General features: G+C 45.2%; 1 protein-coding gene across 1 annotated transcript in view; it reads right to left on the bottom strand.

Moving 5' to 3' along the window:
* Positions 1 to 15,695, bottom strand: part of LOC147701261 (IgGFc-binding protein-like) — a 217,263-nt gene extending 201,568 nt beyond the window's left edge. Inside the window, exons 1-2 of the mRNA XM_086929327.1 lie at positions 15,359 to 15,695; positions 14,359 to 15,063 (exon numbers count right to left, since the gene is read on the bottom strand). Coding sequence (XP_086785453.1) covers positions 14,359 to 15,063; positions 15,359 to 15,695 — 1,042 coding nt within the window. The remainder of the gene's footprint in view (positions 1 to 14,358; positions 15,064 to 15,358) is intronic.
* Between the last annotated feature and the right edge of the window lie 10,289 nt (positions 15,696 to 25,984).

Below are 25,984 nucleotides of genomic sequence, written 5' to 3'. Positions count from 1 at the left end.
AGAGTAGGCGGTCACTGGATGAACTAAGTGTTACTTTGAAGAACATGTAACACTGCACCCGCACGTCCGTTCCAGTGTAGGAATGGCAAGGAAAAGAAGTTGTAATTTTTCCGAATACTACCATGAATAGTAGCAGTAGTTTGTATTGCAAGCACAGCATATATCTGGCAATTACGGGGGCCACTCACTACCTCTGTTAATAATTTTAGTACAACTCTGTCATTCATGTGTGGCCAATCAGTGTTCACTCAATAAAAAACAAAGCACCTAAAGTCATCCCATATGTCAGCAAATACATATCCTGTGAAGGGATAGATAATCATATTATTTATCTTCTTCATTTTCCTTTTCTAGTAGTCATTGGCACTGTAGGGTGAAAGTTAAATTAATTAAGTAGTAGCCCTTGTAACAGAGTATTCTCAGTGCCACCCGTAATAGAAAAGTAAGAGCTTCACCACCTGCATGTACTGGACTGGTACAGTAACGCAAGCCTGTGTCATCATGGCGTGTGTCTGTTTTTCTCGGGTGCAAGTTGACTGCGCTGGCATTATGCCAGCTTCCAGAAGTTTACGTACCAATTTCGCTAAACAAGAGAGAAGAAGAAGAAGAAGATTGGTGTACTGTCATAGTCGACTCTAATGTAGTGAGGCCATAGTGCTCGTAGAATTGATCCCTGAAACTCCCACTAATGATAGAGCAAGGCTGAAGAAGTGGGAGGTTAGATAGATACAGGCCACAAATGTTATGTACTGTGCTTGCAAGTTGCTAGTTCCACTGTAACACAACTTTCTGCTGAATTATTTTGTGTTAATCTTAAAGCGCATTGGTTACAGACTATGTCTTTCTTTCTTCATATAGATGCTCCTTCAAAACTGTCACGGAAGGAGCTGGCTAGATGGGCCTGGTAACAGAAGCTGGAGGCGACTGTCACCGAATATCGGCGGATGGTGGCCCAGGATGAGGAGGACACGCAGTCGACCTCCACAACATCCACAGCGACAGCTGCATACTCCTCCACGCTCCCTGGGTCAGCCAGTCAGCGCAGGCCTCCAGTGGTACGGAGCCGTGGTACCGCAGCCACCCACCACCGCCAGGCAGCCAAACAATCAGCTGCCCCCCACAGCACTTCAAAGGCACGCGTGCACCGCCTAACCCTCAGGGTGTCCTACCTTGAGCAGGAGCAGAAGAAAATGAAAATCCTGCTCAAGAATCAACATAAGGAGCATGACCACCTGGCCAAAAAAGCACACCGCCGGCGGCATTAGAGGAGGAGAGACTGTCCCTTGCCCCTTTTTTAAAGACTTTTGGGGGGTGCGAATTGAGAGTTGGGTTTTTTGGACTTTGGGGACTTTTTATTTCACGGACATTCTTTGGGGTTAGGGAGGGGGGGGTCGGTCGGGTCTTGCGGGATAATTAATTTTGTTAGGGATATAAATAATTATTACTTTCAACTTAAACATAGCATACGTGTTTTTACTGCAGCTGAGGCTGGGGGGGGGGGGGGGGGGTTAACTGTAAGTTTGTTTTCCTGAAACTGAAGTGGCTTCTTGATTCAAATTGTGTAAGTAATTGCCCAAATGTTTACAAAACTAAGTGCCTCTCACAGAGTTAGTGAATTGAATTGTCCTAGGACTTTACTAGTACTACCGTCAGTATCTCGTCTCTCCTACTACTCCATTATTCTTTTTCCCCCCAAACGCTTGTCTTACCTATAATTCGTGTTTGAAAATAGGGCTAGGTACAGGGCTGGCTGCATGGCAAATGGCGATTAAGGTTGGCAATCCTGGGCGGATGAAATGGCATCATTGCGGTGGTGCTAGTGGTGGTACACAGTGGCAGTTGCAGCATATGGAAAAAAAAGAAAATGAAACCTTGATTAGCCTGAGCGGAGCATTAGAATAAATACTATAACACGTGACAGTACACTAGAACAGTGCCATAGTGTAGCCTTACAAATGTTAAAGTATTGAAAGTATAACTACTACTTGCGTGGAATTTGACATTGGCTACTACTACAAGACATAGTACTGAAGGTGAAGGACACAGCAGCGTAATCATTTGCCACGTGTAGGAGGAGGATGTTCTTGATGATCAATCCAGTTGATGGCGCCCATGAAAATCTGCTTTGATTTGCCAAAGTCATGGGTCTGTGTCAAGCTGAGTAAGAATATATCCTCAGATTCCTTCACCAGCCTTGAAATGTAATTCATTTTCTGTTGCTATGACCTTATCCTCCCCAGCAAGTGCGTGGAATTATTGCTGTCATTTACTGACACATAAATGAAAACCACACAGCCCGGGGGAAGAGGGCTAGGGTTTGGAAATTGGATGGGAATGGGGTTTTTTGGAAAAGTTTTGTTGAGAGAAGAAAAAAAAACACAGCATGGACAAACAACAAATGAAGATAAACAAATCTTTGGATACAAAGCTATCCATAAATCTTTTAAGTGATATAAAGGAAGTGCATGCACTACTGCATGCATCAAGTTGTTTGCTACATGGATAGGTTACTGAAAAGTCTACAGCGTACTAAGTATGAATGAAAGAATGCGACAGTACAGGGCTGCAGTAATTATGCGTTTTCACTTGCCTATCTCTGCACTCAGAGAAACACTTTGTTCATTAAATTAGTTTGAAAAATAGCAAAGTAAAACTATACAATGGCTGGAGGGATGAATTTAGAAGCAGAGAGCAAAGAAATGCAGAGTCACATTCATAGAAGTTCACAGCAATAACATTACTTAAAAGATAAGTAGAAATGAATGGATACTGTTACTGTATGTTATTGTAGTTGTCCTGTTGATTTTGGGAAATTGCATGCATCCAGCCATTCCTCATATTTGCAGTACTCCTCCATTCCATTTGACGCTACGTCGATCAATGTTGGTGACCAGAAGACACCTTGTCCACTGCCTGCCTGGCGGATGCTGAATTGCGGCTCGCTAATGTGAAGCCTGACTTCATCCTTTTTCCCATTGCACAGGGTGAAATCCGCCCTGTAAATGTTGATCGAAAAACAGGAAGTGATATTTAAACACCACTGAGAAAAAACATATAAGGTACGTACGCTGTGTAGTGCAAAAAGTCACACTTTCAGTTTCAGAATCGACAGTACAATAGTTTTGAAAGGGCGTACTCCCTACTCCTTTTGAAGGATAAATAAGTATGGGCGAATTTTGAGGATCTTTCCCCTCAAGCTAGGTGTACTGTAAACTGCGATTTTAGAACAAAATTAGACCTTCCCAGCAGTGCTCCCAGACCCTTAAACTCTGTCGCAAAGACCCCAATCAGACCCCAAAAAACGTGCGATACTGAAACCTGTCTGAGACCTAGTGGAAAATGGTGACAAAACATACTTTGAAAGTAAAGTAGGCCCAAATCCCCCTTTTTCCATCATGGATTTTCTTCAAACCACTTGCAACCAAAATTAAACATTTCTCGACAAGTGCTCCAAGAGTAGACCCCAGAACCCAGTTGCCAAAATCTCGAACACCCCCAAACACATGCAATACTGCTAACCCTACAAGCCCTAAGTTAAAAATAGTGTCAAACGCTTTCTTCAACTAGGCCAAATCGCCCCTTTCCCACCATGGATTTTCTTCAAACCACTTGCAACCAAAACTAGGCATGCCCAGCATTGCTCCAAGACCCCCCAAAACCTCCCACAACACCAGGAACCCCTCCAAGCAGCCCCCCCAAAACACGAAAGTGAGAAAAATCGCTGAAAAGTGGAAAACTTTTTCATCATGGATTTTCTCCAAAACACTTTTATCCGGTATTAGACCTTCCCAGCATTGCCCCCAGACCCATTAACCCAGCCGAAAACAAGTTTAACACCCCCAAACAGCCAAAAAGCAAAACCGGAAAAAGTGACACAGAATAATTTAGGCCTATTTCCCAGATCACTCCGTGCGCGCTCTGCAGCTAGGCCCTAACTCCCCTTTGCCACCATGGATTTTCTTCAAATCACTTGCAATCAAAACTATCCATACCCAGCATTGCTCCAAGACCCCCAAACCCCCCCCAAACACCAGGAACCCCCCACACGCAGGCCCCTGAAAACACGAAAGTGAGCGAAAACTCTGAAAAGTGAAAAACTTTTTCACCATGGATTTTCTCCAAAACACTTTTATCCTGTATTAGACCTTCCCAGCAGTGCCCCCATACCCGTCAACCCAGGCGAAAACAAGTTTAACACCCCCAAACAGCCAAAAAGCGAAACCCGAAAAAGTGATACTTAGAATAATTTAGGCCTCATTACCAAATCACTCCATGCGTGCTCTGCAGCTAGGCCCTAACTCCCCTTTGCCACCATGGATTTTCTTCAAACCACTTGCAATCAAAACTATCCATACCCAGCGTTGCTCCAAGACCCCCCAACCACCCCAAACACCAGGAACCCACCCATCGCAGGCCCTCGAAAACACGAAAGTGAGCGAAAACTCTGAAAAGTGAAAAACCTTTTCACCATGGATTTTCTCCAAAACACTTTTATCCTGTATTAGACCTTCCCAGCAGTGCCCCAGACCTGTCAACCCAGGCAAAAACAAGTTTAACACCCCCAAACAGCCAAAAAGCGAAACCCGAAAAAGTGATACTTATTTTAGGCCTCATTCCCAAATCACTCCATGCGCGCTCTGCAGCTAGGCCCTAACTCCCCTATGTCACCATGGGTTTTCTTCAAACCCCTTGCAATCAAAACTATCCATACCCAGCGTTGCTCCAAGACCCCCCAACCCCCCCCAAACACCAGGAACCCCGCCAAGCAGGCCCCCGAAAACACGAAAGTGAGCGAAAACTCTGAAAAGGGGAAAACGTTTTCACCATGGATTTTGTCCAAACCCCTTGATTCCAATATTAGACCTTCCAAGCTATGCCCCCAGACCTTTGCAGCCACCCGCAAAAAAGCAGAACACCCCCAAACAGGCAAAAAGCAAAAATGGGCCTACCTTCAATTCAGTCCAAATGCGCTCTGCAGCTAGGACCTAATGCCCCTTCTCCACCATGGATTTTCTGAAAAACAAATGCAATCAAAATTAGACTGTGCCAGCAGTGCCCCCAGACCACAAAACCCACCACCAATAACCTAGAAGCCACCCAAACAGCCCCCCAAAAATAGGCAAGTGAGCAAAAACGGAAAACCTTCTTCACCATGGATTTTGTCCAAACCACTTGATTCCGATATTAGACCTTCCATGCTATTCCCCCAGACCGCTGCAGCCACCCGCAAAAAAGCAGAACACCCTCAAACAGGCAAAAAGCAAAAATGCAAAAACTCATACTTAGAAAATTTTCCACCAACCAGTCAACATCGGTCCAAACGCGCTCTGCAGCTAGGCCCTAACTCCCCTTTCCCACCATGGATTTTCTTCAAATCACTTGCAATCAAAATTATGCTATCCCAGCAGTGCTCCCAGATCCCCAGATCCTCCCCCACAAATCTAGAACACCCCCAAACAGCCCCCCAAAAACACGCAATACTGCTAGGCCTCAGTTTAAATTGTGCCAAAACGCTGTCTGCAACTAGGCCCAAACCCCCCTTTTCAACCATGGATTTTCTTCAAACCACTCGCAATCAAAATTAGACTATCCCAGCAGTGCTGTCAACCCCCCCGACCCACCCCCACAAATCTAGAACACCCCCAAACAGCCCCCCAAAAACATGCAATACTGGTATATTCAAAACATGGCAAATTGCGCTGTTCACAAAACATTGCTGTTTTCAGCACTTCCACTACTTCGATCCTCTTGAAACTTACCTGGACAGTCACTTGTTCCAGCGATTCCCAAGAATCTCAGCAAGGCAGAACAAAATAGAACCACTGCGCTCTTTGAAGAAGAAGAAGAAGGTCTACGACTAGTACTTTTCACCTAAACACACGCGCCCGCAAAACACCCAAAAAGGCCAAAATTCTGCCAATTATGGACCAAAGAACACCAAACCCCCCTAAAACCTTGCCAACATCATTATGAACGAGCCTGTATCGGGCCCGAGCCCTAGACTCAGCATGAACCATACCAACTTAAACCCAAAAACCCTAGTAAATCGCACTGAACCCTAAACCCTAGATATGCTTTGTCTGTCTGTCTCAAAGAGCCTAGGTATGCTACATCAGGAGGATGCTTCACTCAGTGGTGCCTGCCTTGACCGTCTGCATGGCCCTGCCTCAAGCATGGGCCAAAAATCTGTTCCGCTCAAGAATTTGCGATTTTTCTGTAATTTCGGGAGATTTGCGAAACACCGAAAAACAGCAAATTTTCCAAACATAATGGATATTTGGCCCAAGCTTGAGGCAGTGCCATGCAGACGGTCAAGGCAGGCATCACTGAGTGAAACAAGCTGATGTAGCATACCTAGGCTCTTTGTCAGACAGACAAAACATATCGAATTGTATGCAGCAAGCCACATAGCCCCAATTTTACATGAACTGCTGTCTGGAGGGGACTCTGCCTGGCATAATAACAACAGTACACTGCCTCGCCCTTGACAACTACATACCACGAATAGACAGACATGTAGTTCTGCTGTAGTAGTTGTTGTAGACTGGTTAACCTGTTTGCCACTCAGGAATTGGCCATAGTTGTTCCGTAAACCGACGCTGATGATCCATCCATCCCAGTGAGTGACTGTAAAGAAAAAAGATATATTATTTAATCAATCATCATGGTATATTGGAAAGTGAGTCCGCTCCAAGGACATTTTGCATATTGTGAAATGCAACATAGTGGCCCCTGAATTTGAAGTACAATTTGAATTAAACAAGGTAAAAAAAACAAAGTAGTTGACATGAGTTACAATTACTGTGTAAAATATTAATTATAACTAAGACAAGACATATGATTCATCATTTCATGCACAAAAGACAAACAGCAATTGGTTTCATCAGAGCCAGACAGCCATTGTTGTCCACTGCATGCCATCTTTTCAATTATTCATTACCTGTTCTACTTTTTGTCCGCATCTTCTTCGGAAAGTGAGGGCCCACAGGGCAGCTTCTCCTGTCAATATCAGAAGTAACTCTGTCAGCAATCAGCAAGCATGTAGTCAGTCAGTAATTTCAGTCCCACTTGAGGGGACTCGTCGTAATCCATCCATCTGCCTTGAGGGAAATGGATAGGGGGAATCTGGAGGAGGAGTATAGAGGAGCATGATTGAGTTGTGAACTTGTGAACCTCAGGAATGCAGGCTGCGGCACCTTCAAATCAATAAGGAATATAAGATGAAGACAGTGCTGCTGATGGACTTGTTGTGATTAGGTGATTAGAGTTTTGTTGTGGTAATAGTTGCAAAACAAAGAAAGACACACAGGAATAAAAGTGAATAAGGACGAAAAAAAGGAAGTCATTTTCAGGCCTCGGTGTCAGGGAAGTAGAGCTAGTCCTCAAACTCCATGAATTGAGACAGGAGTAGGTCAGGTAACAGAGAAGAACTTCCGTCACCTAAGTCGGTGTCCTCTTCTTCCTGCGTGTATTCACGTACTTTGTAATCTGGTGGTATGAAGTGCTGATTCATCTTGATCAGTGTTAACCTATTCACATTTTTTGGAGAGAGGCAGGTCCTTTTTGAAGATACAATGGCACCAGCAGCACTGAAAACATGTTCAGAAGACACACTTGCGAGTGGGCAAGACAAATAATTTAGAGCCAGGTTGGTGATCAGTGGCCATAGAGGCATTTTCCTGTACCAATACAGCAATGGGTTCTACTTAACAAAGACCTCTATTGGGTCATCCAGATAGGCCTGCACAATCGACTCAAGGTTCTCCATGGTTGCTCCACCTTGCGTACCATCTGTGGCCTTTGCAGCACTGGAACGAGCAAACCCTTGATGAGTTAGCCAATCCGCTTCCGACAATATTATGGCTGGGCCTGGTGCAGGTGAGGATAATGATACGGTTGCTGCTAGTGTCGTTAACGGCTGTGAGGGAAAGTGACTCCCTTCACCCACAGATTCAGAAGTGGAACTTGACGCCGGATGGCCTATTGATTCAGTTGGACTTCTGCTGGCTCCTTGAATTTTCTGCCGATCTTTTTCGAACCGAGTGGCTGACACAGCTAGCCAATGTTTGTACTTTGAAACATCTGCTTCATCAAAAGGAATGAATGCTTTGCTGGACACTGCCTTTGGCTCCAGAATAGTGGCACAGATGTAATGTTGTTCTGTATGTATGTTTTTAAGCCTTTCATTGTCAACTAGGCGGCTTAATAAACTCTCCGCCAACTGATATGCTTCTTGCTTTTCACCATCATCTCTGAACGTTGAAGACACCACCTTCAGTTGGTACTCTAGCATGACCAACAATGGGATAGCTTTGCCCAAAGAACAGTCCTCCCTGCTGACTTCAAGCGTGAAGACCTCAAAAGGACGAAGCATATCTGTCAGGCTTTTAACTAGCTTTCATTTCTCCAACTCTAGCCTCATGTCTTTCATAGTAGTACCCCGTCGAAAGACATACTCATTGATTACGATGCACTGCTCAGACAGACGCTCAAGCATGTAAAAGGTTGAGTTCCAACGTGTTGCCACCTCCTGGATGAGTCCTTTGACTGGCAGTTTACGTTCATGTTGAATGCCCCTCAGCTGCTTCCGGGCCTTAAAAGAATGGCTGAAGTGTGCAGATTCTTCGGCAGGTAACTATATTACTGCCATTATCGGTGGAAACATAACCAACTATGCGATTTCTTGGATGCAGCCATACAGAGACCTTATTGTTAAACTCCTCCAAAATGTTTTTTGCAGTATGAGATTTCTCCATGGCAAACATGGCTAATATTGCATGTTTCCGAGTAGCTTGAAAAAGTGTGTCCGGGTTAACACCTGCACTTGACTTGTCTCTAACCCCTGCAAAAAAAGACCCAGTGTGCAGTGATGCACGGTATACACCTGTTACAACGCAACTTTTACAACTACCTACTGTTACAACGCAACTTTTACAACGCATACCATTACAACGCATTGCGCTGGGGGGCGCTCTAGGATAGGGAATAAGTATAATTTACTATCCAACACCTTCCCTAATGTTCACGGGGACTGGAGTTAGAATAGTAAATTATACTTACCACTATTCAGCACCTCAAAGCGCTATGCGTTGTAATGGTATGCGTTGTAATGGTCGCGTTGTAATAGTAGGTAGTTGTAATGGTATGCGTTGTAACATGGTACATCCGTGATGCACATGTAATCAAAGGCTTGGCAACTGTTCCACATGTCTGTTGTCAAGTGGATAGTGTGAACAGCACTCTTCTGCAAAGCTACCCCAATCACCTTCAGCAAGCACATCTTGATGTAGTGCTGGAACCGCAACTCTGGCAAAATAGGACCGGCTAGGAACCTTCCATTTAGGGCAGACTGTTGCCACTAATTCTAGAAACCTCACCCCTTCCACGAAATAAAAAGGGAGAAGGTCCAGCGCTAGCATTTTAGCCAGCTTTGCATTATTGAGACATACCGTTGGGGGGCTGCATTCAAATGGCGCCTCCGACCACAACGTTCCGCGAATGGTGGGCTGGATCATTTTACGTGATGATGATGATGACGTCTTCAAACCAGTTAGGCCCAGTAATGTAGTTTTTCGCATTGGTGTCTCTCCCAGACTTTTAGTGTGCCTCATACATGTTGCAGGGGTAGAGGGTGTGGGTGATACCACTGCAGTGCTGCTGCCAGCGGTACTGGGTGTACCAGAAAAAATGTCTGTCGCTTCTTCACTTCCCCCTGCACGATCAGCTTCTCGTCATCATCAGATGCAATATCAAGGGATACATTTGGATTTGTTTTTCTTTTGCCTTCCTCGATATTCCTTATGTGTGCTTCCCAAATGATAGTGTGGTGTTTCTTGAGATGACCTCTCTGGCCTCCGGTACCATAGTTGGTACCAAGTTTACCCCGACAAACTGATGTTTTACAAATCGAACAAACAACCATGTTTTCAGCACTTTGGCTAACAGTAAAGAAGTCCCAAACTGGGGACTGGAAATGTCTGCTGGTGGTGGAGGTGCTACTTTGACTTTCAATGCCAGATGAAGTGGAGGATGACCGTGGCTGAATTTGCTTCTGTTGTTCACTTACAGCACCACTACTTGAGGTCGAGCTGGATGGTGGTCCCTGCCGGCCCTACTGACTAAAAAATATGGAAGCTGTAGGTCGTGTTGATATTGTAGTGGACTGCGTTGGTGGTGGTACCAGTGCCACGCCGCCCACATCCCGCTCAGCAGCCAATCAGGAAAGGGTCAAAATATTGTATGCTGCAAGCCCGCTGGGGCTGGAGTGACGACTGTGATGACCGGGTCATCGTCAGACTGTTCATCAGCAGCAGAAGACACCACTTCTTGTTCGTCGTCATCACCCATAAGTCGAAGCCTTGCGGGAGCCTTCCTTTTAGGCTTAGCTACCTTTGTCGGCTCATGGCGTGACTCACTCTCAGACTGCATTGCAGGGTTCCAATCACGATCAAGGTCATCAGAATGAAGGGGGCTTGAAGAAGAACTTGTAGTAGTAGTAGTAGCCCTCCTTGACCTTTTTCTTGCTGGGGATCTGGAAGGCAATGGATCATCATCAGGAGGAGTAGTTTCCTCGGATGATACCTCCTACTGAATATCAAGTTCCTGATGTGCCCCTACTTCTGGAGGAACAAACGTTGTAGGCAGTTGTGCCGTTCCATGAACCTCTAGTTGCACCTCTCCATGCACCTGTCCATGCGCCTCTCCTTACGCCTCTACTTGCGCCTCTACTTGCGGCTCTACTTGCGCCTCTCCTTGCCCATGTACTTGCGCTTGTACTAGTTGCACCTGTGGTTGTCGTTGCGGCTGTGGTTGTTGAACACTCGTCAGCTGAGTTACACCCGGCTTTGATTGGATGGTACTTTCTTGTGATGAGCCAAGATCACTGGTCGATGGTGATTGAACAACCAAAGTGGCTGCCGCAGCAGCACTCATGGTGTTCTTGGACCTAACTTGGCGTGGTGGTACTGAGCCCAATGAAGCGGAGGTGCTGCTTCCAGCTTGGTCCCCGGCGGACACCGCTGCTGCTGCAGGCGTAGGTTTTTTTTCCCCAAAAAAGGTGTCGGTGGGCACACCAGTCTCCTTGGTAGGTGGTGCCACTTGCTTCTTCTGCTCCTTCTTACTGGCAGTGGCACTGGCAACTTTTTTCGCTGAGGCGCTACGTCCACCTTTCTTTGGGGCCATCTTCTTCAGATGTAAGAACAGCAGGCCACAGTTGCACGAGTTGCAGAGTTGTCTTGTCTGTGGCCACACGTGACATCACGTGACGTTGTGCTGCGCACACCACTGCAGGACTTCTTCCTGGCACTGGTGGTTCTCTTGTGCACCTAAAAGTATTGGAAGCCAGAGGAACATCAGTTATACACCCCAAAAAGTTGAAAAACACACAAAAATCACCACAATCCAATGCCATCCATGCCCTCAAGGATGTTTAAATTCAAGACACCCCACAGAGACATGCACCACTGAGTACCCCTGGGCATAATGGTTGAAAGCAAGGCAAACAGGGTGCAGGCCTGAGCACACTGCCTGGCTTCAAAATGGCCCCTTGACCCCCACCACATGGCCAGGCCCTGCCTGTCCCAGGCCTCAAAATGGCCCCCACCCACATGGCCAGGCCCCAACAACACCCCAAAAAGTCGAAAAACACACAAAAATGACCACAATCCAATGCCATCCATGCCCTCAATGATGTTTAAATTCAAGACACCCCACAGAAAGACTAGGCCCATGCACCACTGAGTACTCCTGGGCATAATGGTTGAAAGCAAGGCAAACTGGGTGCAGGCCTGAGCACACTGCCTGGCTTCATAATGGCCCTTTGACCCCCACCACATGGCCAGGCCCATGCCTGTCCCAGGCCTCAATATGGCCCACAACCATATGGCCAGGCCCCAACAACACCCCAAAAAGTCAAAACATGCACAAGAATCAATCCCCACAATCCAATGCCATCCATGCCCTCAATGTTTAAATTCAAGACACCCCACAGAAAGACTAGGCCCATGCACCACTGAGTACACCTGGGCATAATGGTTGAAAGCAAGGCAAAGTGGGTGCAGACCTGGGCACACTGCCTGGCTTCAAAATGGTCCCTTGGCCCCCACCACATGGCCAGGCCCTGCCTGTCCCATACCTCAAAATGGCCCCCACCCACATGGCCAGGGCCCAAAAAGTCGGAAAACACACAAAAATCACCACAATCCAATGCCATCCATGACCTCAATGATGTTTACATTCAAGACACCCCACAGAAAGACTAGGTCCATGCACCACTGAGTACCCCTGGGCATAATGGTTGAAAGCAATGTAAACTGGGTGCAGGCCTAAGCACACTGCCTGGCTTCAAAATGGCCCCTTGACCCTCACCACATGGCCAGGCCCTGCCTGTACCAGGACTCAAAATGGCCCCAACCCACATGGCCAGGCCCCAACACCACCCCAAAAAGTCAAAAAACACACAAAAATCACCACGATCCAATGCCATCCATGCCCTCAATGATGTTTAAATTCAAGACACCCCACAGAAAGACTAAGGGCCATATGTATGAAGCAAATTCGCATTCGCAAAGGCCGAAATTCGCTAAATGGTATGTATGAATGCAAAACGATTGGGATTGAAGGAATTGCTAAAAATGCGAATCCCTATTTTGCGAAATTGGCCAATCTGCGATTTTCCTGCAATTCCCTACATTTGCGAGTTCTCATTTTGTGAAAATCGCAAACTGAAAATCGCAAATGTAGGAAATCGCAGAAATATCGCAGATGGCCATAATCGCAAAATAAGGAATCGCAATGGTATGTAAGAAAAAATCGCAATTAGCGATTTTCGTAAATTTGCAAATTACAGAATCTCAATTACCACCAAGTACGAGCAGGTGGTAACCAGGTGCAAACTATTTAAGCAGCAACAGAATACCACAAACTGTTTACTACATGGCGGGGCTTTGCCTGATAGCTAGGAGGATGCGTCTGAGAGCTGCTGCACAGAGGAGGATACGCCAAGAGAGTATATTCCGTTTGCGCGTCAGCATCTCCCAGTGCCTCGAGGAGGAGCTCTACACCCATTACAGGCTGGAGGAAGACAGCATTAATGATTTAATTGCAGAACTCAGACCCTACCTTGAACACCCCACACGCAGTACAAATGCCATCTCCACTGAAATACAGGTCCTGTGTTCATTACACCTGTTGGCCTCTGGAAGTTTTCAGGGGGTGATTGCCTCAGCAGGAGGGGTGTCACAAAGTGCCTTTTCGCGATTCTTCCATGCCTTTCTAGATGCCATGGCTCAGAGGATGCAACATCACATATACTTCCCCAGCACCCCACAGGCACTAGCCCAGACAAAGCAGGACTTTTATCAAATCTCGCAATTTCCACACGTGATAGGATGCATAGATGGCACACATGTTGCTATATCCGCCCCCTCAAACAATGAATACATCTTCAGGAACCGGAAATGCTACCACTTACTGAACATTCAGGTGGTGTGTGATGCCAAACACATCATAACTGACATTGTAGCAAAGTATCCTGGCAGCACAAATGACGCATTCATATTCCGTCACAGTGGGATATACCGTAGACTCTCAAGAGGGGATTTTGGCGAGGGATACCTACTCGGTAAATACCTTCAGACATAGGGCTCATTTGTACTAAGTACCATGTGCATTTCACAGACTAACCATTTCATTTCAAACCCACAGGTGACAGCTCATATGCAGTACGCGATTTCATATTGAATCCCTACCTCAATCCCAACAATGCCAGTGAACGCAGATACAACAGGGCACACATCTCAACCAGAGGCACCATCGAACGGACCTTTGGGATCCTGAAAAGCAGATTTAGGTGTCTACATAAAAGTGGAGATGCTCTCCAATACTGCCCCAATACGTGTGGCAAAATAGTGGTAGCTTGTGCCATGCTGCATAATATTGCCACAAGAAAAGGAACACCAGTGGAGCTGAGTGACTCAGGATCCTCAGACGTGGAGGGGCCTGGCCCAGGATGTATGGTAGCTGGTAGAGCTGTTGCAGCAGCTGGGCGCCAGAGATGTGAGGAGATTGCGAGCAACTATTTCTAGGTAAGGCAAAATGACACAATGTCAATTTTTTTAAGTGTGAATTTTGTACTTTAATACTTACTAGCAGGAAAGAAATAATAATACAAAACGTTAAGGCATGGTAGTCATACTACATATGTTTGGCACATGTTTCAGTCACAGTGCTATGAAGAAAAAAGTAGTGACTTCAAAGTGAGGTGTTTCACGGCGTGAGGCTAATTAGAAGGGGTAGGCCTATTGGTTCGGCCACTACGGCGCCTCTCCGAGGTGGGTGGTGGGGTGGTGCTGCTACAACCTGACTGCACGTCATCTTCACTTGGAGTTAGTACTCCTGGCCCTGTTGTGAATAATGCCCACATCTCGTCCATGGCAGTGGTTACTTGCAAAAGTGCATTTGCTATATCCTGTGCAGCATGTGTGAATTGACGCTGCATCTCAATGTTGCGCCTGGTCTGGATGCTTGTTGTGGACGCAAGGCGGTTGATGGCCCGGGTGTATTGATCTTGGCGCTGCAAAGCTCTGCGCCTAGCAGCACCCTCTGTGCGCAATTCCTCACACACCGACTGTAGGCCATCCCTCATTTCTTCCCTCAATCCACAGAAGCCTGCCCTCAACTCTCTCTCTAATAGTTTAATGTTTTTTGCCTGCAGGCGCTGCACTTGCAACATATTGACTTTGAGGCCAGCAAACACAGAATCCTCTGCACGGGCTTCAACATTGTCAGTTGTGCGCCGTCTGCGCCTGGCTGCACTTTGTAGGACATGATGGTGTGGTGCAGGGCCCCCTTGCCCTGTCTGTGGACTGTCATTTGTTGCATTTCCTGCACTACCATCTGCTTTATCCTCTATTGGCGCAAGTGGTGTTACAATGCGTCTCCTCTTTTGGATGTGAGTGGTCACGGGGCTGTCCTCCACATCAGTGTTGCCATCATGGCTGCCATTTCCTGAGTCCACACCTCCAATGATTGTCCCACTGCCTGTAGGCTGTGATGTAGATGGTGCTGTGGAGAGAACAGCACACATTAATTTATCGTACTGACTTGCACTATGAGATTACATTTTTCACACCTATTCTGTTTACATTGTTGTATTATTTCCCTTTCATGACCTGCTGAATCTAGGTTAGACTATTTTTCCTGCAAATTTTGAACTTTGATTTTCATGTGACTACATCTCCCATGATGCATTGCTATTTCTGCCTGTGTGCATGCTCTGGACTACCTATCTTTTTTCCTGACAATTGCTCACTGCTGGGGGGTGTTGGGGGTGTAAGGGGTGTGAGGGCATGCTTCTTACCTTTTTGTGATGCTGGTAGGTCAGAGCTGTCAAGATCAGCCACTCCTCCCACGCTCTCTGGTTGCAGGGTCCCCTCCACCAGTTCCTCAAGGGGTGTGGAGTCCGAAACAGAAGATGTCCCACCACCGGTTAGCCTGGACTGCTCCAGCCTGGCAGCTAGCTTCTCTTTTGAGCGCAGGCGCAGGTCATACCAGCACTCCCTAAGGTCTTCCACACTCCGGGGTGTCACACCAACAGCATTAACCTTATGCTGGATGTCCTCCCAGATTCGCCTTTTACGACTCTGAGGCACCTTCAGGGATTTTTTCCCAAATAACAATTGATGGTTTGACACCATTTGCTCTATCAAAGTCCCCAGTTCAGCCTCTGAGAACTTCTGCTTCCTTTTCCTGGAGCTTTCACTCTCCTGCTGCTGGGATTCCTGCCTAGGCGTGGCTCCACTTTCTGCCATGTTGCTCCTGCTGTAAACTTCACTCTCCCAAACACACCTTCACTCTGCCTGTGACTCAGGAACTCAGATGCAGCATGGTTAGTCAGTCACTTCCTGGTTGTGATGTCATCATGCTGCACCAGAGTTCCTGATTGGCTTAATTTGGAAAATCGCAAAATTGTGATTTCTTCCGGCACGTAATCGCAAAATTGCGATTTTTACCGGCACGTAATCGCAGAATTGCAAATTTCCTTTGCGATATTGCAAATTTAGCGATTATTTTGATTTGCGGATTCGCATATGGGAGAATCGCAAATAAATAGCGTTTTATAAGGAATCGCTATTTATTAGCGATTTTTTTCATACATACCAATTTGCGATTCTGAATTTGCGATTCGGTAAAAATCGCAAATTGAGATTCGCAAATCGGTACTTTCATACATATGGCCCTAGGTCCATGCAGCACTCACTACACCTGGGCCTACTGGCTAGTGAGGCTTTACAGGCACCCCAAAATAAAAAAAATCAACATATAACAGTGGGACGAAAACCTGCCTGGAGTGGGCTCAAGATGTTATTATCCTCCATCCAGGTCTGTATTTTCCCCAAAACAAGACGGCCCATAAAATTCTGAATAGAGTCTATAAGGCTAATGGGCCTATAGTTGCCTGCTAATGACTTATCACCTTTTTTATACACAGGTACAATTTCTGCTCCCTTCCAGGAATGGGGGACTGCCATCCCTTGTGCTATGGCATTTGCTAAATAAACAGTGTATTGTCGCCAACGTTGCTCATCAGTTCGGAACACGTCGGCGGGAACGCAGTCCATGCCCGGTGCTCGTCCCTCAGTTACTGAATCTAGCGCCCTGTCAACATCCCCTAGGCTAAAAGCGTCATCTTTATAAAACATAAAAGGGAGTATACCGTAATTTTCATCACTATTACTACAAGCATATTGCGGTCCAAAGTAGTTAACCCACGAATTTTGAGCAACGTTATTCTGCGGGCAGTCCGGACATCCACCCCTGTCCCATTTAAAAAGATCGTGAAACAATTAGAGAGAGAGGGTTGGAGGCACTCTTAGTCCCCTGGATTGAGTATGTAAAACAAAGGAAGAGTGTCATGCGCAAAGGAGTCTGTTCGAAAGCACAGAGGCAAAGACTGTAAAGAAGTACCCTCTCAAGGACACAGTGGAAACTTCAAGGGATTTATTGGAAGCCCTCACTCACCAACCTGGTTGGTGACATGCTTCATCATCGGGCCCACCAGGAGAAGCCGAATGCTTCCCTGGTGTGCTACAATGCCAGTTTACTGCGGAGCTGGGTTTTGTGACAGTGATGTGAAAAGTGATGTTAAAAATGTCTGAAACTGTACCAACCAAAAAGATTTTATTTACTGGTCAGTTTAGACATAGGTAAAAGATATGTGTGGGAACTACCACAAATTATGATGGGAGTTTCCACTTAAAGTGGGGTCAACATGTTTCTGCCCTTAAGTGTAAGAATTACATGGGCATTCGTCAGGACCGTGTAGCGTGTACCTCGGCAGTATGGGCACGCTAAGGCCCACCCTACCAGAGGACGTGAAAGTTAAAAAATTGCTCTATGTGTAAAAAAGTGCAAAAAAACAACATAAACCACAAGTTGTGGGAATTACCTCCACTCAGAGGAACCTGTGTATTTTGTGTTCAGAAAGATCCACGCCCCATGGGTCTCGGGAGGGGGGTGGAGGCGACTATTTCACACCGCCCGCAACGCCCAGCACCCGCTCGGCACCTAGCTTCTCCTGCTCTGGCTTTCGAGTTTTTGGACACATACACCTCCTTTAGTTCCCGCCATTTGCACTCCTCCCATGCCTTTATTGTTTCAACCTGAGTTTTCCTTTGGCTACTTCGTGCCGCTCTTATTTTGCTAAGGTCCCTAGTTTTTAATGCTCTGCACGTTCTTGCCTACAGGCATCATTATACTATGTCTCAGATTTATTCTTCAATTTTTTCCTAACTGTGCTAGGCTTACAAAAATACATTTTAAGGTTGGCAAATAGATTTGAGTGGGCTTCCATAAAATCGGAATTCGTTGTCCCATTAGTCACACCCGCCCCCACGATTTCCAATGCCTTATCCACTTCGTTCTTAATGGCAGTCAAAAGATCTGAGTCCAGGGATCGTCTCTTTTCTGTTGATTCAATATCCCGGGCTAGTGCTGTGGACACTCTGACTAGAAAATTATCCAAAGTGCCCATTAGTGACCCTCCAGTGGATTTCCTAGCATGCCCACCCGTAGATGGAGGAGTAGGCATAATTTTGCATGCAAGTGGCTCAGTATTCGATTTTCGATTGTTAGGTGATACTCAATCTATTCCAAGGGACACTAGTACATACAATCACTCACTGACCTTTTTTAGTGATGTTAGGGGGATGGCCTGTCCCGTCCTTTCCCGGGCTTCGCCCGGCCCGACCCGCGCGCGATCCAGCGACGTGGGCTTGTCCTCTAATTTATGCGCCTCCTGGCGCGAATTCAGCGGTGGCGGCTTCCTGCCGCAGAGGCTGCCGGTAATGGTAGTCCCTCCCTCTGCTGCTGGCCGCGCTGTGCTGGCGTGGAGCTACGGCGGCAGAGTAGGAAGACTGGCTGTGGGACGGCGGGACAAGAGAGTGAAGGAAACAGCACAGAAAAATGCCTGCAAATGCCGGTAACACCCCCATCTTCTCTAGTTTTTAGTCACTAATCTAGAAGTCTCCTATTCAAGTGATACAAATCTGGAAGCTGCCATACACTTAAATAGAATGCAAGTTATAAATGTAATACCACATATACAGAGGATGTTATGGGAATTTTAAAAGTTTTAATTTCTGGTAACAACCAGCTGTGAAATCAAACATCTTTGCAGTAAGATAAAACTCTATTGAGAACAATTGATGTTTGAAGGTCAAGTATATCCTCTTGTTGTATCTGCTGGGATGGAATGAATAGAAACAGCTTCTCTGTATGATCCAGAAATGCTGTCATGTCTTTAAATGTATTTCTTGGAATATGAAACCTAATCCAGAGACCCTTAAGGCATTTATGTCTAAAACTCGTCTACAGAAAGATGTGAGGAAAAGAAACTAAACAAATGCAGTTCAAAAATCTTCTGATGAGTCGTCTCTAGAGGGCAAGAAAAGGTATTCACTTTCCTCACTGCCTCCACCATCACCCCATATAAAATAAAGAGAAAGGGGGTCCTTCTGTCAACAGTCATACAGACACGAAAACTCTGTCAATGACTCCTATCTGCTGCACCACGTCAACTAATGCTGTTACTGTTGACACCAATGTCATCGATGAAACTACCATGAATAACCTTGTTGACGATTCTATTGTTGATGATCTCCCCTACAGTAGCCCCTACGAAAACTCAAGCATCAACGACATTGCAACCTATTGCTCTATTATACCTGGAGCATATGTCCCTGAGCAAAGTACCACCTCATCCTCCAGCAAAATTGCTGGACGCAGAGCAGATGAAGACAAATCTGTTACAACTAATTTCTTTGTTGTAGCATATGTGATCCACATAAAGTGCCATGAGACAGAAGATAAACAGGAATATTTATCACAGCACCAACAAACTCATGGATCATACCTCTTTAATTTTTCACCCCCAACATTGGGAAGATAGACAGTATAAAGACCATCATCATAACTCTATAAGGTGGCATATGACAACTATGAACAGTGGCTCATGATGCATGTGCCTGTGGATCTAATTACTGACCTCGGGCTCATGGTGAATGACTATTATACGTGATTCCCAACTAATTCTGAGCAGACAGCTTCTAGATCTTCACCATCTGCACAATAAACAACTAAGGAGGGAGAACATTGAAAAATGTAAGATCCGCAGTCGGTTCAACAGTTGATGAATTTCAAAATACAGATGTGAAAGAAGAAGAATTCCTTCCTAAGGGCAATGAGTGGGATGACTGTGTTTTACTAGTTACAAACCCACCAACATCACAGCCAGTAGATTCTTTACCATATACTATCCAATTTTACTCAATGGTAAATGTAGCAGCAAAAAGATTTGGCCTTTCTGTAACTTGAGTGAAATTGTCTGTTTCCAGTGTGACTTCGATGAACCAGTAAACTGGGCAAACAAGTCAATACTACTAGTGCCACATTTGCTGGAAAGCAAGTGAATTAAGCACACCCTGGCTACTGTACCTGCGGTAATACATTGGATAGATAAGTAATATAAAATCACTAGAGATTCACCGGTATGCCTTTTGGGTCATTCTAAGGCATGATTGGTTGTAATGCAGGACGCTCAAACATGTACCAAGCACCCAATGCCACCTTGCAAGGTATCACCAGATTGAAAGGGTTGAAGAATAGATATGGCATGGGAAAGATGTTCCTCTATCGCTGCCATGACTATAGGAGAAGAAAATGCCATTGCGATTGTGGGCAGGTATTGCCGGCAGATATGATCAGATATAACCCCATTTCTAGATCCCCTCCTGGAAGACAAATGGCATGAGGTTATATCTAGCCTGCGGTGCTTATTGATTCAGCTATGGGCGTCTTTAATATGGGGTGCACACAACTAGCTGATGCAATGGTATTACATGTCAAGGATAGTTAAGAGCCTCCTCCTTCAGGCCAAAGGTCCAAAGCAAGATCTTGACAATACCTTTTGATGCTGGATAGTTGTTTGGGAAACATGTGGATGATTCTCTGCAAGGTATATAAGCCAAAACAGAAACTGCCAGTTCACTGAGAGATTTGCAACAACAGCTCATAATAACAAGGCTGCAGGTACTCATCATACCATCCTTTTTATCAACCTACACAATACCACTAGATGTATGCATCACGTCGGCCAACAGTCATAAATAGATAGAGAGCAGCATCATTCTTACACAAGTCAACCTCAAACATGCATATCCCAGCACATAGACAGGCAGCAAGATTTCCCTGACAATCCCCAACACCAGATACCAAAGAAGGTTGAATACATATCTCAGGCCCTGTAGCAAGCAGAATATCTGCTCAGTACAATGACTGGGAGGCAATCAATGCAGAAAAATAGGTTCTGGATGTTACCAGTACAAGCGCACCCTGAAGGTCATTCAACATCCTCCGACAACCCCTCCTAAAAAAACTAAACACAATTCTCTGCATCTGTTGAAAGCAGAAATTCAGTCCATGCTGCCGAAAAAGACCATAGAGATAGTCCTAAAACAGCATTAAAATGTGGGGATTTACTCCAGACCCTTCTTGGTAAAACAAAAGACTGCAACAGAGTGGAAACCCATGTTGGATTTATGCCAACTCTAGCTTTCCAAATGGTCACACTTCAAGAGGTACTGCCCATTCTAATGAGAAACAAAGATACAGCATCCTTGGATCTCAAGGATGCATATTTCTGCATACCCATCCAAATGAAACATGGCAAATGTCTTTGATTTGAGGTAGCCATTTATCACTATCAGTGTTGAGTGTTTTCTCTTGGCCTTCAAGCCACCCTGCGCATTTTTACCAAATGAATGGCTCAGGTGACTGCCCGCCTTAGAAAACTAGGCCACCAGGTACATCCTTATCTGAACAACTGGATAATAAAAGGTTAATCTATAACTTCTATCAACAACTCAGTAAATGCATGGAGAGATCTGTTCAAGTCCTTAAGTCTTCAAGTAAACAAAAACATGTCATTCCTGACATCATAACGATAACATCTCTTTCTGGGAACCATAATAGATTACCAGGCCTGTAAATTAATTTCAGTCACTAGACCGAAAATAGGCACTTTTAGCACTGGCAAGGCAGATGCTGCATTAAAAACAGACTGCAAACGCATAACGAGCCATCAGATGAGGAGAATAACATCGCCAAATTAGACAACAAGATAATCACTCTCGTCTGCAAGTTTTAACCCCGACCCGTCCATTATCAGCGGACACGTCAATACGACAAAGTTTCAGGTGGAATAGAACCTTTACAGTTTTTATTAGATGCAGGTTCCATTTTCTGCCTACAATCTTTCATTCTAATTTTTACGCATATTAAGAGTCCTCCTTGGCCTATGCAGATAACGACTTGAAAATAGACACCTTTCAGAAGGTTACCTACGGCGGTTCGGCAGGACCAACCTAGCATCAAAACAATTTCTGACGTCCAGGTCATATAGAGACAGACGAAGAGAAAGACTTTAACATTTTAATAAAAGATGTATCACGAAAGACATAAGTATTCTCCTATCAAGATTGATGCCAAATGAATATCAGAAATAGAGCGTATCCTCTATAAAGTTATACACCACTACTCATAATAAAGAGATTTTAAATACGTGGCTTCCTGAAGAAGGCGTCTCCACTACGCCGAAACGCGCGTCGTAAAGAATATTTTTTTCTGCCACAATTTGATATTATGTTTTACAGTATTATATTGTTTAATATTTCAATGTCCCTTTGTGATTTATATATTCAGTAAAATATATGTTTTGTCCTTAATCCTTTAGTGAGGATTTTTTAATCAATTTTTTATATAAATAAAACAATCTATTCTGATTTCCTATTTTCTCTTTTTTCATTAGTGATATCTGTTTTAGATAATATATATTAATGTTGTCTGACCTATAGTATAGTTGTTTATAGACCTTTATAAACTGGAGATTGCCTAGGAGTGTTTATACATTGTTGAAATTTTCCCTGTCCTAGGAATCAACCTATGAGTGGTTCAGGGGGTCCTTGCTACTTCTTCAAGTTTATCCAATTGCTGATGTAGTTCATAGTATCACGCAAGTTGGTTTCTGATGAACTGGTGGAATGTAGGTTGAAGATTAATTGCAGGTCGTCTGCGTAATTAAACACCAAAACATCCATCTCCCTTAAAGCAGTGATCAGAGGTTGCATGTAAAGATTGAAAAAGAGAGGGGATAAGGAAGAACCCAGTGGTACTCCACAGGGCAGTCGGCCTTTCGTCGAGCAGTATTGGCCCAGACGGACGGATTGAAACCTGTCTGACAAGAACGACTGAAGCCAATTCAGTGCTCGGCCCCCAACACCTGCACTGCGGACACGGTCGACCAAGATGTTATGGTCGACCGTGTCAAATGCGGCCGACAGGTCAAGAAGGATTAGAGCCTGAGCAGTATTTTGATCTGCTCCTTTACGAAGTTTATCCATGACCGACAGAATGACCGTTTCGGTTGAATGAGCAGGTCGAAAGCCAGCCTGGTTGGTGTTTAGGGGAGAGGATGCTTCAACAAAGGAGCTCAGAAATCCTGCTACATGAGACTCCAAGATATTGCTAAGATATGGTAGGAGGGAAATTGGACGGTAATTGCTCATTACCTGAGGGTTTGATCCAGGTTTCTTCAGAATAGCAAGGATCTCCGCAACTTTAAAGGACTTTGGGACATTGCCACTGCTAAGTGAAGAGTTGAGAAGGGATATAGGGGGTTCCGGGCAGGCTGTGAAAGCTTCCCACAAAATGTGGGATGGACCGCTGTCGAGGGGAAAGCCTGACTTGATTTTGATCATTAGTTCACAAAAGGAGTGCAACGTGACAGGAGAAAATTGGTTGAAAGCCACGTGGGTTTGGCAGGTCGGAAGGAGTGTAATGGGAATATTGGGTTGAGGGATGCTCGCTTTTATTACAGTAATTTTTTCAAATAAATAGTAATTTAATGAGTCACAGAGCTGCTGAGATTGCTCAGGCTGTGCAAACACTCTAGCTGATCCTGTGAGTTCCTCTACAATTGATTTATTGGCTGAATTCATTATGTTCGCGGAGATATACTCAGTTTTGCATGAGAGAATAGAAGATTTATATTCTCTAAGGAGAAGTAGGTAAGTTAGTTTAAGTGCAGTAATGTAGTGTCTTCTCTATTTCCGTTCGGCTTGTCGGAGTTTTAATTTAGTTTCTTTCAGCTCTGGGGAAAACCACTTTTGGGCATCATGAGGTCTTCGTGATTTGATATTTTTTAGAGGGGCGACTATGTCAGATGCATTCTCTAGTCATAAGGTGAGGTTAGATTGGCTGGAGGTTGAGCAATCTTGTGTCTGGGGCGCTGTGTTGGCTAATGTAGTATGACATTTCTCAATGTTTGTTTGATTCCAGTTCCTGGCTTTCATACTGCCAGGCTTGGAAGTGACAACTGCAGTGGCACACGGAACCGTAAATATAATCAGATAGTGGTCGGATCACACGCAGGGAAGAATTGTTATGGGTGATATAACTAGATTCTGAGTCCACACTTGATCTAATATGTGTCCCGTGTTATGTGTGGCTGTATGTATGTGCTGAGTGCAAATTAGGCTGGCCAGAGTTTCCGTAAATTCCCGAGATCTAGAGTCTTCCTTGCTGTCCTTCGGCCTATAATTAAAGTTGCCGACTATCAAGACCATAGTGTGGTTAATCACGAGTTGCACAGTCAAATCCCCAAATACTTGGGGAAATGAGGGCATGGATTGAGGTGGGTGGTACACAACCATGCATACTAAAGAAAACTGGTATGATTCCAGTTTTATTGTTAGAATTTCTGTGTGCGGAACTTGAGTGGTACTCAATGAGGTGAACTGATACTTTTTATTGATGATTGCCGTGACCCCCTCTCCCATTTTGTCCATTTCTCTATCCACCTGCAGTATGTAATAAGGATCAAGGATGGCCGCTAAGATATCCGAAATGGATTCAGGGGTCAACTATGTTTCTGTCAAAAATAAAATGTCCGGTCTGTTTATGTCCAGCAAAGAGAATAGCTCTGACTGGTGTTTACACAGGGAGCGAGTGTTAAGGTAATAAATTAACAATTCGATACTCTTGTGCATGGCGGAGGGTGATTTAATACCAGTTTTAACATAAGTGTGGATGTGGGCCGGCTCAGTAGTTTGAGACAAGGATTGACCTGTATGGGTCTGTGAGGGACCAGCAGCCAATAGTCTGTGTTGCTTCAAGGTACGCCTGAGAGTATTATCTATCTTGTAATGACCTTGGAGGTATTCTAGTTGACCTATAGAGTAAATTTGTGCGCGTGCATAGTGGCTGGCCCCTAGCCCCGGACTGCCACGGATGGGCGCAGACGGGCTTGCCTTTGGCGCGCCTTCGGCGCGCGTCCGCTGCGCGATGGACAGCACATCCGGTTATATGGGGGAGAGAAGGCAAACACTAGACCGTTCTCTCCCAACCCACCGGAAGTGAGAAAAAGGTAGAGAAGTCAGGGAAAGCAAGACCCTCCCTCCACAACAATCGAGCAAACTCGCGGTGGACCGGAGAGGTGGAAGGAGGAATCCCGAAAGCGGGAAAAAGTAAGTCCAAATAGTGCAATGACACAAATTAAAGTGCCAGGTACCACTGGATACAAATTAAAATTTCTAGCTAACAGCGTTCAGGTTAAAAAACAATTCGCCTTAAGTTTGCAGATATATTTTAATTTAAAACAATAAAAATTGCCGCTTCACAGAGGGTGCCTATCACCTGAGTAGTGCGCGTCCGCTGCGCGATGGCCAGCACTTCCGGTTATATGGGGGAGGGACGGCAAACACTAGACCGTTAAGTCGCAACCCACCGGAAGTGAGGAAAAGGTAGAGAAGTCAGGGAAAGCAAGACCCTCCCTCCACAACAATCGAGCAAGCTTGCTGTGGACCGGGGAGGTGGAAGGAGGAATCATGTATGGTGCTTATACCATTTTGCAGATTGCATATGAGACCTATATAAGAAGAGTTGGACAATCAATGGACACAGATATCAGGGTCACTTGAAGACACAATAGCGGTGATAGCAAAGATATAAAATCTCTTTACTGGTGGAGAGCTCAAGGCAAATTGGGATCAGGTCTTTCGTTCCTCCAATCAGAAAATTACATAGTCAACACCACTGATGCCTCAATGTAATATTCAGGGGCTCATTTCCAAGAGTCCTCAGCAAGAGGACTCTGGACCCCCCTGTAAAACCCTACATATAAATATACTGGAACCCTGATGCTTTTCCAAATCATGGGTGTTGATCTGAACAGACCTCACCATCACCGAGTTCTTTATACTGATGCAAGGGGGACACACTCCAAGATTCTGCCAGTGGAAGCACAAAAACTATGGCATTTGCCATTTCACAACGGAGTCATGCTTACATTGGGTCATCCTCCCAGTATGGACAATGACCAGGAAGATTTCAGCATAACAAGAATGTCAGGAGTGAGGGTGTTGGACCTGGC

Source organism: Lissotriton vulgaris, chromosome 7 (assembly GCF_964263255.1).
Source record: "Lissotriton vulgaris chromosome 7, aLisVul1.2, whole genome shotgun sequence".
Lineage (NCBI taxonomy): Eukaryota > Metazoa > Chordata > Amphibia > Caudata > Salamandridae > Lissotriton > Lissotriton vulgaris.
The sequence above is the reverse complement of the archived record's forward strand: the minus strand, read 5'-3'. Positions and strand labels throughout refer to the sequence as shown.